Source organism: Artemia franciscana, chromosome 11 (assembly GCF_032884065.1).
Source record: "Artemia franciscana chromosome 11, ASM3288406v1, whole genome shotgun sequence".
In the NCBI taxonomy this organism is placed as follows: domain Eukaryota; kingdom Metazoa; phylum Arthropoda; class Branchiopoda; order Anostraca; family Artemiidae; genus Artemia; species Artemia franciscana.
Window position 1 is genome coordinate 10100850 of NC_088873.1, and position 15062 is coordinate 10115911.

A 15062-nucleotide genomic window follows, 5' to 3' on the forward strand; every position below is an offset into this window, starting at 1 on the left:
AAGGCCAAGCTTTTTGGCAAGCGTACTATTAACAGTAAAAATTTGCAGCCTATGGCCACCCTGTACCCTACTAGAAGCTAAGAAAAGAATAGTTAAAACTAAATACCTGATTCAAGAGAAGTGGATTACTGCAAAAATCTGGTCCGGCGTCGATTTTCATTGTACCGTCTTGAATTACTGCATTGGAATGTGCAGTTACTAAAATTAGAAATGTTTGAATTTAAACTAGAACGAGAAATGTTGAATTGAACGTCACTAGAATTAGAAATGAAACGTGAAATTTTTCAAAACCATCATTAAAAAAGTTGCGACAGACAGGGCCAAATCTCCAGCATTTTTATTGGGGGGACAAGAGGAGTCTATATCCGGATAGTCAAGGGGCAGGGGATATATAAAAAAATTTCTCCTCTTTATTGGGGGGACAACTGGCCCCCTTGCCCTCCCCCCCAAACAACGCCCCTATTGGCAGATACGAATAGCGGGAAATATCGCTAAAAATTATCAGTATGAAGGGCGCCTTGTAATAATCAAACAATGAAAAGCAAGTAGTTCAAATGAAAGTAAAGAGCAAGGTTAAAACTCAAGATAAACAGAATATATGTTATATATGAGGGTGACTGCCGTTCCTCTAAAATCACCTCTCTTTAAGCTAAATTGTTTAAACTTGCACTCTACTGAGGGTCTTACATGGGATAATTTTGTTAGCGTTAAGTTATAATAATTTCCTTATTAGAAGAATTTGGGTCATAAAGCGACACTTTATGTCCTTACAAAACGTGTGGAGGACTGTCATCCCCGTATCTCTTTCTCTCTTCATATTAAGGTTTAAATTTTGCGAAACTATGCTTCAATAATAACATTCCCTTCTGCAAAATTTGCACTTACAGAAAAAATATTATTGGCAGGAGGATGAGTCTGAAATGCCAAAAAAATGATTTTTATGGCTAAAATTTAAGATTTGAGAAGAAGGTAGGTCATAGTACGACACTCCTTGATTATTCCTGAATCCCCCCACCCACTTCTGGGGGTAGGGGGACGGTAGTACCCTTCTCACTTTAGGTTAAAACTCTTTAAAATCATTTAAAAAGGTGGTGTTTTTACTGAGCATTGTTTAACGCTCTAAATGCCCCCCTCTTTCCAGAAAAATATCCCTTTTCTCCTCCCCGAGAGATGCCACACAACTGTATATTAATCCATAACGGTTAGTTTTATTGTTTAAACGGTTTATTTCAGCGGTGCATATTTTTACAGAGTGTATGTGTGTTTAGGGACAAATATTATACCGAGCATCAGTATCACCTTGAAACTGGGCAGCTATATAAATATCCTTTCGAAAATTCTCAAAATTTTCCACTAATTGTCCTTTTAACAATTTGATTATAATAAACTTAAAAATGACACTCATGTTCATCCGGTTTCAACCAATGGGATAAAATTAAAATCTGAAATTAAAACTTAATTAAAATCAAATTAAAATAAAGAATTAAAATCAGATATTGTAACACTGGTAAACCATACATCCAAGTTGTCTGGTAGAAGTGAAGCATCGTGATACGGCACAATCGGGAAAGTAAGCTTATATAAGGCCTTTTTTCGAAAGCTGGAAAGCAAAGCTGGCCTAGCTTTCCATAATGTATTTTCATTTTTCGCAACTAGCGGAAATGTGTCAGATCGTTATTCGCAAGAAGACAAGAATTTGCTAGACTTGGAAAGCGAGTCAATTGAAAAGTCCTTCTGGTTAGAGATTTTGGCACCAAATCCAAACTCTTACGCTTATGATTTTAATAAAACTTTCAATTTTAACTTTCTTCTACATGTTTTCACCAATTACTTCAAAAAACAGATACCATTTTGAAAACCATGCAAAATAATGACTGAGACAATACAAGCATTGCCAATTTTTGAATAGCTTACTTAAAAAAAAAAAAAAAAAAAAAAAAAAAAAAAAAAAAAAAAAAAAAAAAAAAAAAAAAAAAAAAAAAAAACTATTCACGACTAGCCATTACAACTACAAGCTTTGCTTTTCATTGAATTTTTGGAGTCAAGGCTTGTCCCAAAAACCACCCTATAGAAACTTGAAACCCATACTTTCTCGTTATTGATCACAGGTCTTGATTTTCTGTTTTCTAAATCAAATAGTAAATTATTGGTAATGAATAAAACTAAAACTTACCCAAATAGCTTATTATCTGTTAATGACATCTTTCAGAGTGAAAACAGTTGAAATATAGCCCCTCCCCCATACAGGTTTTATCAGTTGGCCATATATCCTGTTTAAAAGTAGCATGTACAACGCTACTCAAATTATTGTAGGGTTTTGCGCTTAGATATAAAGCTTAAATTTATTCGTCCTTTTTCTTCAATGATCAAATGATCAAAATACGACAAATGCTCATTTGTTGAATGTTTTAGGAGAAAGCCCCATTAGAGATTTTCTTTTTTTTGTGAATCTATACGCAATTTCAGTTTGACATAGTTATGCGCAAGACATCCAAAATAACCAAAAAAAGCTAAGGAACTGTTTTACTGGTGCAAGTTTAAATTTTCTTTATGAAGAAAACCCAATATTATGCAGAATTAATTATAAATAATTAACATTAGGTGATAATTAACACAAATAACAACAATAAAATATATAACATCATCTGGCTTATATCTTCAGAATGGTTACGATGAGATTTTTCATTTCTTTTTTATTTATTTATGGTTTTTATATACTTTGATTTATTTTTGTTAATTTTAACTTTCATTTTAAAGGATCGCATGCTCTTTAATTTTGTTCTGCATTGTTGTATTGTTTGTGACATTAGTGTTATAGGAGTTTTTAATTTATCTTATCTATTTAATAATGTATTACTGTTTCAAAGCCTTATTTTTAAACTGTTTTATTAATTTCCTTAAAATATTTGTCACCACAAACAAAACTGACAGCACAAATGATTTCCATTTAACCAATAAAGCTTAAAAATTGGATATCATCCTTAAACAAAAGTAAGCCTATTAAAATAACAACAATAAAATTAATGTGAAAAACTTCGGAGATCCTTGGGGGACTCCATCAATTTCACTCTTTCTGCGTAAATGTAAGTGAATAGCCAAGAGTAAGTAAAAAATTACCTGAACAATCTGGGAAAGGTAAAGGGTTATCGTTCGGTTTCCATATCCCATCATAATTGCAAAAATAGTCTTGAGGAGGCCTTGAAGCAAATGCATAACCATCAACACATGTGAGTGTGCAATAAACTGCATCCGACTTCGTGGTGCAGTTCTTGGAGCCATGAATTGGATCAGGAGGAAGTTGACAAGCATGCTCTAAAAAAGTTATAAGCTAGAGAGTAAACATGAATATTTGGTTATAAAACCTGTCAGTGGTGGGATTCAAAACTTTAATAAACAAATGAACAGCGTCGACGGCTGTTTTCTACAAGTGTATAAATTCACCTCTTTCTCTAGAACTTTCTGGTACCTTGTGCCCTCCACAATTAAACCGACACGAGCCCCCAAGGCCCTTGAGGACGAAGACAGACTATTTAACTGAGTAGCAGCACCGATTCACAAAAAAAAAACAGAGAAGAGAGTATTTTTCTTCAATTAAGATCATACGATATGATCTAGAAGGCTGGGCTCAAAAAATTTCCCGTATTTTAAGCAATTGTTCTGAGTCGCTAAAGTTCTAAAGATAATTTGTTCAAAATATGGTCAATAATAATGTTTTATTTTCAGCCAAGAGCGCCTCCTAAGCTGACTGCCAATATTAGTTTAACGGGCACACTACGCATCAAAACCACAAAAGGGCCAGGCCAACTGCAAAATTTTCTCTCCTTTTTTCTATTTTTGTTAACTACATTTTATTAAGCATAAACAAAGAAGCATACCTTTTATCAAAGGGCAACCATTTCACCAAAATTGTCGGATTGGTTTTTATGGCACTTGATATCTACCAAGTGACATATAGCGATCGCAAATTCTGTCGGTCTGTCGATCTTTTGGTCTGTCGGTCCCGGTTTTGCTAGTTTAGGCACTTCCAGGTAAGCTAGGAAGATGAAATTTGGCAGGCGGATCAGGAACCAGACAAGATTAAATTAAAAGTTGTCGTTTCCACGATTCGACGATCTGGGGGGGGGGAAAGAGTGGGGGGACGGTTAGATCGAAAAAATAGGTATTTTTAACTTACGAACGGGTGATCGGATCTTAATGAAACTTGATATATAGAAGGATTTTATGTCTCAGATGCTCCATTTTCAATGCGAATCAGATCCGGTGACATAGGGGGAAACAGAAATCTTTTAGAACGCTTAGAGTGGAGAGATGGGGACAAAACTTGATGGGAAGAATAAGCACAAGTTATAGATACGTGACTGACATAATTGGAACGGATTGACATTGGGGGTAGTAGGAGGGGTAAACCGGAAATCTTTGAAAACAATTAGAGTGGAGAAATCGGGATGAAACTTGGTGGGTAGAATAAGTAAATGTCGTATATACGTGATTGACGTAACCGTAAAAGATCCGCTCTCTTCGTGGGAGTTAGGGGGTGGGGCTCAGTGCTTTGGCGAGTTTGGTGCTTCTGGAAGTGCTAGGACGATGAAAATTGGTAGGCGTGTCCGTGAGCTGCACAAATTGACTTGATAAAGTCGTTTTCCCCGATTAGAATATCTGGGGGGCTGAAGGGAGAGGAAAAATTAGAAAAAATGAGGTATTTATAACTTACGAGTAGGTGATCGGATCTTAATGAACCTTGATATTTATAAGGACCTCGTGACTCAGAGTTCTTATTTTAAATCCCGACCGGCATTAAACTTCTGATTTTCCTTTTAAATCAATCTATTGATCCTTAGAATTTTGCTAGAGCTTTTACTGACATATAAAGCGAATTCGGCTCTATAGAGCTTGTGATAGTCTTTTGAAAATAAATATTATCCTATCTTATCTGGTGGCAATGTACAAGGTTTCTTAACATACATTTTGGGGTCAGTGTTTGGTGTATGTATTTTACCAAAAATCCCAGGCTCAGGGCTAAGATCCCAGAATCTTGGGGAAATTCCAAGGTGGTAGTGGCAAAAGGCAGGTGAGCATTGGTTATACTAGAAACCACTAGAGCGAGAAACAAAGCATATGTCTTCATGAGGTGCAAGTGCAAAGACAAAATTAAAGGAAACAGAAAAGGAGTAAGGAGTGTAGCATTTCTTACCTTGTACGGTAACCGTTACATTGCAGCTCACTGAGTTACTGGATTCGTCAAAAGCATAGTAAGTCACAACTGTCTCTCCAAGTGGGAAAATATTAGATTCATAGCTGCTGGAGACCTTTAAAAAAGAAAAATCAAGGCTTTCAACTATCTTCTCTTAAAGATAACAGTCGCCTAATCAATAAAACAAGTATGATTGGTCGAGAAATCACAATAATAAAAAGAATGAAGCTACCTTCTGACCGGAGCCAAACTTCGTATTTCTGGTCGAGTTTTATGCTACCCAATAAAACAAAACCGCATTAAAGTGATCAAATATATCATTCACCTTTTTTGTAGATAAGAGTTGAGAAAGTCATTCTATGGCTGGAAAAATTGTTTTTTAGAATAAATAAAAGTATTTTGTTTATGTACTTGTAAAAATTTAGGCCTAAATTTATTTTTAGATAGACATTCAAAAAAGTTTTTATTCTCTTTTTTTATAGTTTCTGTGAGTACTTAGTTCCAATTTCAATAAAAAAAAAACTTCAAGCTAGACATAAACACATCAGGATCTCACGTCATTGTTCTCGCTAGCTAAAATTTAATGTCTTTAATCAAAACATAGCTTAAGCCAAGCCCAATGATATCCCAAGCGTTATTCACAGACAAAATTGGCCAGGAAACCTAAAAGATGGTTGATATCCATTCTTCGCATGCCACAAAGCACACCGGTACAAAGAGTTCATGACTTCTGTTCAGCAACCCATTGTTTTATCCAGAAGTGCAGACTCCTTATAAGGTAGAAAGGTAGCCTTGAGAAGTTTCTAATCATGGTGGGTGGGATAAGTGACCAGACAATTCTTAAGCCAAACCGAGTGATATCATTCTCTTGGCAGAGACCCGTTCCATTTGGAAGAGACCACAGGATACATCCATATCAATCCGAATTTGTATCCAATTCATCTGTATCTTGGAGTTTTGGTTTCAATTGATATGGATTGTTGTTTACTTACGGTTTCTTTTTTTTCACTAGGAACTGTTTATTTGGGGTAATTCAAATGTGAGAGATGCTGCTACCTCTTCGTTTGACCCTTCCTCCCCCTTTTTAATCTTTAACTTTAGTATTCGTATAGTAATGCTTTGACCGCTTCTGAATCGTCATCAACATATTTTAAAAAGCGCAGCCCTTGAAATATTTCTCGGGGGGGGGGATCTAAAATATAATAAAAGTTCCATCAAACATTCTCCCCAATAGCCGATGTGCTACTTTACACCACTGACCATTTATGAACCCTTAAATGAGTAAACTCAGAGAAATGGAGTTTAAAAATATCATCTATATTAACCATTTCCAGATATTTGGCAAGGACTGCATGTATTTAGGAAAAGATATATGGACTACATATGCATATGTACTGCATGTACCCCGTTTTGCTGTAGCGCGATCTTCTTTTTCTACTTATTAGAACGGAGCTAAAAAATTTTAATATCGGTTCAGAAAAGCTTTTTTCTGATACTATAGGACAACTAGTTCAATAAGATTATCCATAAAAAAAAATCCATCCCATCCTTCTCAACAAAAAAAATACAATTTTGTATTTTTGTGGATAGAGGCTTAAAAGCTCCGGACTAGGGTTCTCAGATATGTTAAATTTTATTATGTAGTTGTCTTCAAAGACATTTCGCATTTTGAGAAATTTTTCGCCGCTTTTTTCTAGAATTACATGAATATTCTCAGGTTCATAATTTTTGATGGATGATTTCAAGGCTATCGGTGAAAGGTGACCCAATTCTATCGGTGAAAATATTGTTTATAAAACTTGATATTTTTTATTCCCAGTTATTTTTAGCACGAGCAGCTCTTAATTCGTTGCAAGAGACGTTTGATAATAGAAACCACAAAAATAAAATAAACAATAGTAAATAAAATATAGCAGAATAAACAACAAAGTGGACAGAAGTGACAAAATGAAAGAAATCAACTGAAATAAATAATTAAGCAAATGACTAGCTTCATTTGGCTTTATTTTCATATTGAAATATAGAAAGGAAGAAACTTACCTTAACAGCCTTACCGGAATTGTCGCTAAATATTGGTTCTTCAAAAATTAGTGGCACTCTTCTATCTCGTGACAAAAAGGTGGGAGGAGACTCACATCGGTCTACCGTTGGGGGCTGGACATCTGTAAGAAAAAATTGGTGCATACAAATGGGGCAATAATTAACATCTTGCAGCGAAAAATGTGCTATCAATGAGAATTGAGCTCATGAATGGCCAATGACAATACTATTCAAATATACCACAACCATACAATTATAGAGGTCTATCATTGAGAATTGATAAATATTCCAAAATTTACTGGAGAAAAATCGTCACTTTTCCAAAAATACCAAGCTCAGGACAAAAATCCCAAGATCTAGGGGAAAGGTCCAAGGAGTAGCAGCCCTGCTGTGATGATATTATTTAGAAACAAATATACGCAGACAAATATTTTAGCTCCCCATTAGCAGACGTAGGCTCCAAATAAAAAATTTCCCTCATAGTAACTCAAAATATTTTTAATACCCGATATAAACATGGTGAAAAGTCTCTGCGTTAAAATTCTTTTAAATGACGAAAGAGCCAAAATATATAATTTAAAAGTGAATGCATTGTCTGCAACCCCTGAAAATCGTGATTTTTCTTTTGTGAAAATTAATTAAAAATAAAATTTTCTAATGAAACAATTTTCAAAGACAATTAAAGAAATATATTAAAACTAGAACGAGCCACAATAATGCATGGAACCGAAAAAGAATAGAAAGTAGAACGAATAGTCACATCAAGCATCAAGATAACTGAAGTAAGAGTAATGACAGAATTGCTTTAGTCAATATCGCAGCAAAATTGTTTGCTATTTTGCTCCTGAACAGGTTTAAAGAGGTCCAAGAAAAAAAAAATGAGGAAAAAGAAAATTCTTTTAAAATTCTTTTAAAGGACGAAAGAGCCAAAATATCTAATTTAAAAATGAATACATGGCCTGTAGCCCCTGAAAATCGTGATTTTTCTTTTGTGAAAACTAGAACGAGCCACAATAATGCATGGAACCGAAAAAGAATAGAAAGTAGAACGAATAGTCACATCAAGCATCAAGATAACTGAAGTAAGAATAATGACAGAATTACTTTAGCCAATATCGCAGCAAAATTGTTTGCTATTTTGCTCCTGAATAGGCTGAAACAGGCCCAAGAAAAAAAAATGAGGAAAAAGGAGGTAGGCTTTCAAAGAGGAGGCACAAAACAGACGTTTGTTCCTGGGTTGCTTCTACAATAGTATCACATATGCCGTCTGCCAAGGATTTTCTTTTTATGGGCTTAATAGCTGCATTCGATTCAGTTAAGCAAGGTCAGGCGTATTCGGGTTGAGGAGCAAAGCACCCTGGCATTTCGTAGAGGTTTCAAACGCAAGTGTTGGCTTTACGGAGGTAGTAGGTAGGAATAGTAAAAAGAGCGATAAATTCGATAAGATATAAGTAAGCTGTTTGTTTCTCCTTGCTATAGCCCAAAGTTATTATTTCTTGAGATCCACCTTTATTTCTTAGGAGGGAAGTAGTGTACTATAAAATAGAAAACAATAATATAAAAGATTATGATTAAGCTTTTACCTTTAACGACAACTTCGAACATGCATTCAGCCTTATTCCCAGACGAATCTGTAGCAGAATATGTTATTTGCGTGGTTCCAATACGAAATTTCATAGGAGGTTCAACAGCAGGTATTGATGTAAGGTATGGTAGCATGTCTGAATTATCTAAATAAAACAACTTTATCTTATTAAGTTCCAATAAACCATTTAAATGACTGACTACAACAACAAGTTAAATTGGGCATGCATGTCTGAATTAAGTAGCATGTCTGAATTGTCTAAATGAAATAATTTTATCCTATTAAGTGTCAATAAACCATGTAAACGATAAACTGTTACATGATAAATTGCGTAAAAGTTGTGACAGATACTTGAAGACAAATTTAGACAATGCTCCCAACCCTCTTACCCCCTCGAAGCATTTTGTGTTCCTGATCAAGATATCCTCTCAGCTGAATCCTCAAGTCTAGACAAGATGGTTTCTTCGGTTCAATCTATACATAGTAGTTTTCAAAATATTTTTGCTTAGAAGTTATAAAGAAGGTTTAACCATGGTTGTTTTTAGATTTTCAGTTTCTCATCTTTATTCATTTTTATTGGCTGTTAATCTGCGAAAATTAATACCCCCCATCCCCATAGAACCTTGACTATTGTGATATTCTTTATAGTTTCTTAGATTTGTTCATTTTATTTGTAAATATTATAAAACTTCCCTCAAAAACGTCGACCCCTGCAATGTGGACGTGCGTGCTGACACCCACCTGGGCACTAATCCTATGTCTAAAAACCTGCATAAGCTTGAAACTATCCACTTTAAAATACTTTATTATTATGCTGGCTTTTAGACACTAATTCATTTCAAGGCGGAAAAGGTCATTTAGCGAGGGTCACATAATAGAGAAACAAAATGGAAATACCCATGTAAACCATACAAGAGATTAAGAATGGCTGGAAAAATCACCTTGAAATTTTTAGTAGGAGGCCGGGGTCGAAACCAAGTAGTTTGCTAGTTAATTTATGGACTGACAATCTTTCGTAAAAATAAATCATTTTTGATTTTTAGATTTATTCAGTGACATCGAAATCATCAATTGTACACAACTAATAACGCGAACCTTGTATTCCACCAAAAATGGAAATACTGTTTTTCCAAATTCAGTAATTAAAAATGCAAATTTAGAGTCTGAATAGATACCTATATCTATCGCCATTCAATTTGAATGTACCTCAATCATATTCAGTAAGTGACGTATTAATATCTATTTTTATATAGTAAAAAAAAGTTTCTACGAATACAAATATAACAATAGATCCAAATGAACTTTGTTATTTATAACTTCTAGCTACTCAAATAATCTCATGGACTCGTAAAGAAGAATAGGAAGACTCGAAGCCTGACATCGACTTTTTGTCAAACTTTGTTTTGCATCAGCTTGACCAATACATGCCAAAGGGGGATTCCCTAAAAATAGGGCAAACTGTTCGTCTTGCCCCTCTTCCCTTGAAAAATCCTCGGCTATTACTCCGCCTGCCACCCGAAAAAGTGTTCATGCCCACTAGAAGAAAAAAAAATCGAAAAAAACATGTGAAGTACAGTACAATCAGTTTTGCTTCAAAGAAGAAAATTATATCAGATAGAAGCAGTAACGGTTTTACATCTTACAAACTAAATGGGGGTGGCACGGTGTAAAAAAATTGAGTTAATTAAATACCTTAATAGGAGCGTAAAAGAACAAAATAAAAGGAATTTAATGTTAAGGGTCAGAACAACTGGGGGGAGGGGGCACCTGGCCTCTGACAAGGCCTAGAACCGTCACTGGATAGAAAACACAAGGCCTTTCTCTCATTTTATTTTGTATTATTTTTACCCTTTGACCAAACACCTTTCCCAGAACTTCGTAAATTTAGCCTGTGTGAATTAAAAACATTTACAGTATACTATGACAAATTCTTATATTCATGCCAATAAGAAGTACGAGTTAAATAATGTATTTCTATATGTTTTTGGCAACTTGTATACATCTGGTTCTATAGTAAAGCAATTGTCAAAGTTCGATGTAAGAAAAAAAAAAAAAATGTATATGGCACAACACAGAAAAAGAGACCTGCTGTCACCTATTTTAACAGAAGTACAAGAATGCTTAAAAGACATAATCAACTTATTACATGCAATATCCTTTCATGATTTCAAAGCATTAAGTAAAACAGCCACAAACCAACACAAATTCCATAGATGAACCAAGAGCTACTGTGATTAAGAAATACAAATTTGGAATAAACTAATATTACATAATATGGTATAAAGGACAATATTCTATGTAATAAAAATTGAACTAAATTGCAAACAGAATAATAGACAAATAGTAAAGAAAAATCATTAAATTAACATAGGAGAAAATACCTCCCTCTAAATAGGCGTAGTTAGTTGAATCTCATACCTCAGATATTTGGTATCTAAACCAAACTAAACAACTACTTCAGCTTTATTAGACACTTATCTCTCCCTTCTTTTGGCGTAACCTTTTCTACTTTTTCGAAACTTCTTCTTTTGAACAGTGTTGTCTATTTTATCTTGTTGAAAAAACAAACGAATATTCAGGTTTATACATGTTTCTTGGATGATATTTTTCTTGGAGGAGTTTTGTGGAGGATATTTGTAAAAATAATAATAATAGGAAACACAAAGATAGGTGACATACATGAAAATAAAAATATGTAGAACAAATCTCAAAACTAACAAGGATGTACACCGAGCCAGACTTATAATATTACATGAACTCTTCATTGAGAAGGGTATAAATTTGCTTAGAAATGCCCTTTATAGCCCTTTATTTAAAGGACAATTGCCCTTTATTCTACAATTTTTAATGTATTTTTCATCTAAAAACTATGCACACCTATGTTAAAGAAACGTATTTTGGTAGATGGATCGAACTCAATCTCAGATGCGGAGTGATAGCCTCTTTCGAGGCCATATTAAATTTGTAGCAGAGCAGAAAAATCAGACCCAAAAAATTACATAGGGAACATAAACCTTAAATCGAGAACATTAGGAAATTAAAAAAAAATTAAGATAATTTTACGAAAAATGATAAAAAAAATAGATAATTTTCAGCCATTTAATAAAACGAAAGTTTGATTTTTCGTCACAACTCTATTTCTTAAAACAATAAAAACTATAGAGTAAAGAACAAGGCGTTGAGGAGGGGACAGCTCCTTTCATATACGGAACAATTTCTGTTTTTTTTAATTTTTAACATCTCTTCTTACTTTCAGTTCAAAAAACTTGTGTTTTTTTATTTGATTTCTGAACGTTTTTCAACTAACGCAGGTTCAAATTTGGCTCATCATAGATGAAAAATTAAAATAAAATTTGCATATTAATTTTAGCAGATTTATCCCTTATATGAAGGGTTGCCCCATCCTCAATATGTTGCTCTTTACGCTAAATCTGTATGCACTTTCAAAGAAGCTTTCTGTTCTAATGAAACGGCCCCTGTGTTTCAGTAAACGCTCTTAAAAAATTGGGACAAACAGTCCAACTTTAACACAAAGAGTAAGGTATTGAGGAGGGGGCAACCCGTCATATAGGGAGTAATTTCTATCCGTTTTTCAAATAATGACGGTAAATCTTGCTCATCCTTTATGAAATATACCCCTCCCCCTCACAAAAATCTCCACCATGAAAATTTTATCCAACGTCAAGTGCACCACCCCTTAAATTCTTTCCAGACAGTTCCATCCTCGCTGAGAATCCCCCTACCTGTAAAACTACTTGCGGACAATTCAGCTTGAAAAATTTTCCTAAGCACCCTTTCATTTCAATAAGACTTTGATATCTAATCAGTTTCTCGATCACTCCAGAAATATCGCGTTCCGTGGAAGTTATTTCCCGAAAATCAAAACACGCGGAAAAAAGCACCTGGATGAAATTCAGAAATTTCCCTCCCCAATGAAGATTTTCCCAATAGAAATAAACCCTTAGCACCCCCCCCCCCAAATAATATGTGTATGCTTCCAAATAATAAATAATATATGTAAACAGCGGGCGAATTTCGTATCTTACAGACCTCCCCCCAGGGACTGTGGGGCGTCATTCTACACATAAAGGCATAATTATTTGATCGTTAAATTGTACTGATCAAAATGGATATCTCTAAATTTTGATTACATAATTACGGGGAAAACTCGGCGTGGGTTATCCTCTGATCTTTTTGGTCGCTTACTAAAATTTTTAATTTCCGTTCGAATGCATCCTCTCCCGATCGTTTAGGACCATTATTTCCATACAATCTTCCCTGGGGAAAAAGAAGAAGTAGAAGAAGAAAGAAAAATGAACCCGCATCAGTGATCTGTCTTGCGACAAAACTAGCAAAATCCACATTTTTTAAGATAGGACTTGGACACTTCTACGGTAGGTTTCTCTGCTCTGATACGCTGAATCTGATGGTGTGATTTTTATTAAGGTGTCTTTACTTTTAGGGGTTGTTTCTCTTCTATTTAAAAAATCAGGCATGTTTTCTCAGTCTCTGAACTTTTGATGGGCACCACTACTACTACTACGAACAACTCACCGCAGCACCAAGCCCCTTCAACACACCTACGCAAGCTCCTCCTCCATCCAAATCTATTCAAATCCTCTCTCTTTACCCCCCTCCCCCTAAGGAAGTTCTCATTTCCTTAAAATCTTTCTTTAGGACATCCTCCTACCTTAGACGAGGACGACCTACTTTCCGTTTAGCCCTAGACGGTTGGCCGAAAAGGACAATCCTCGGGAATCTGTCATCCTTCATCGGCAGAACGTGCCCTAGCCATCTCAGCCTTTCTTTCACTACAACCCTAGAAAGCGGGATTGAACCCCACATTTTGACATTTTGTACAGCCTACTGTTTAAAATACGGTCAGTCAGACAGGTATCCAGAACAATCCGTAATTTCTCTGGAAAACTTCTAATAAATCTTCACCCGCTTTTCGGAGCGCCCATACTTCAGAGCCATATTTGACCACCGTCATTATTGTAACTTTTAATATTCTAATCTTAGTTTGCAGACTTATTTTGCTGTTCTTCCAAACCTTTTTTAACTACGAAAAACACCCTGAGCCTTGGCTATTCTACTTTTATTATCTTCACTGCTCTCACCGCCTTTACTTATAATACTAGCAAGGTAAGTGAAGCTACCCACCTAATCAGTATTTTCGTTACCCAACGTCACCTTTTCATCTTGATTCCTAGGCTTAGTGACTAAATTTTCTTAACATTAATTTTCAAGCCTAGTCTAGCACACTGAACTCGCAAAACCTCTAGAAGTTCATTCATTTTGCACAACAATTTCATCTAGCAGGCTTAAATCATCAGCATAATCTAGGTCAAGGAGAGTATTTCCTCCCAATTTGATTCTGAGGTCTCCCATTGCCTTTCCGTGCTTCTTAAGACAAAGTCAATAAAAATGATCCATATAAAGGGGGATAGAACACAACCCTGCTCAACTCCTGATTTAATACAAACCCAGCTGATAACCTTATTTCGTACCTTAGCCGCAGCAGTATTAGTCTCGTACATAGCCCTAATCACTTTAATGTATCTGTCTGGTATACCATATAAGGATAAGACCTTTGCTCTTTATCAAAATAATTGAACGCTTACTCATAATCTATAAAACTGAGGAACAAAGGTGTTTGACTACTAAGGCACTTCTCAATTATTAACCTAATAGTGAAAATTTGGTTGACGCATGCTCTACCTTTTCTAAAACCGCACTGTTCTTCTCTTAAAACTTTGCCTTCAGCATCTCTCAGTTTAAAAAGTATTTTATTACTTAGTAATTTACTACCTACAGAGACCAGACTAATACCTCGATAATTATCACACTTACTCTTATCATCTTTCGTATATAGTGGTTTAATTAAGGTTTTCCTAAAATCGCTGGGTACTTCCCCATCTCCAAAACTCATATTCATGATCATCAGTAACCGATTTCTAACCTTAGAGCTGCCATATTTAAGAAACACATTTACCACACTATCAGGACCTATGGCCTTATTATTTTTCTTCTTCTCACTGTTCCCTGTTCTTCTGTAAAACAGTGTGTCTAGAGCATTTCTCAGTCTAAAAAGTATCACATTACTAAGTAATTTGCTATCTACGGAGACCAGACTAATGCCTCGATAATTACGACACTCGCTCTTATCACCTTTCTTATGCAGCAGTTTAATTAAGATTTTCCTAAAATGGTTAGTTACTTCCCCTTTCTAAAAATCATATTCAT

General features: G+C 35.0%; 1 protein-coding gene across 1 annotated transcript in view; it reads right to left on the reverse strand.

The window, feature by feature from the left end:
• The window catches only part of LOC136033354 (sushi, von Willebrand factor type A, EGF and pentraxin domain-containing protein 1-like), a 306644-nt gene that overhangs the window by 159966 nt on the left and 131616 nt on the right, over positions 1-15062 (reverse strand). Inside the window, exons 10-14 of the mRNA XM_065714145.1 lie at positions 8815-8961; positions 7232-7353; positions 5192-5306; positions 3118-3312; positions 107-198 (exon numbers count right to left, since the gene is read on the reverse strand). Of these exons, the coding sequence (XP_065570217.1) occupies positions 107-198; positions 3118-3312; positions 5192-5306; positions 7232-7353; positions 8815-8961 (671 nt within the window). The remainder of the gene's footprint in view (positions 1-106; positions 199-3117; positions 3313-5191; positions 5307-7231; positions 7354-8814; positions 8962-15062) is intronic.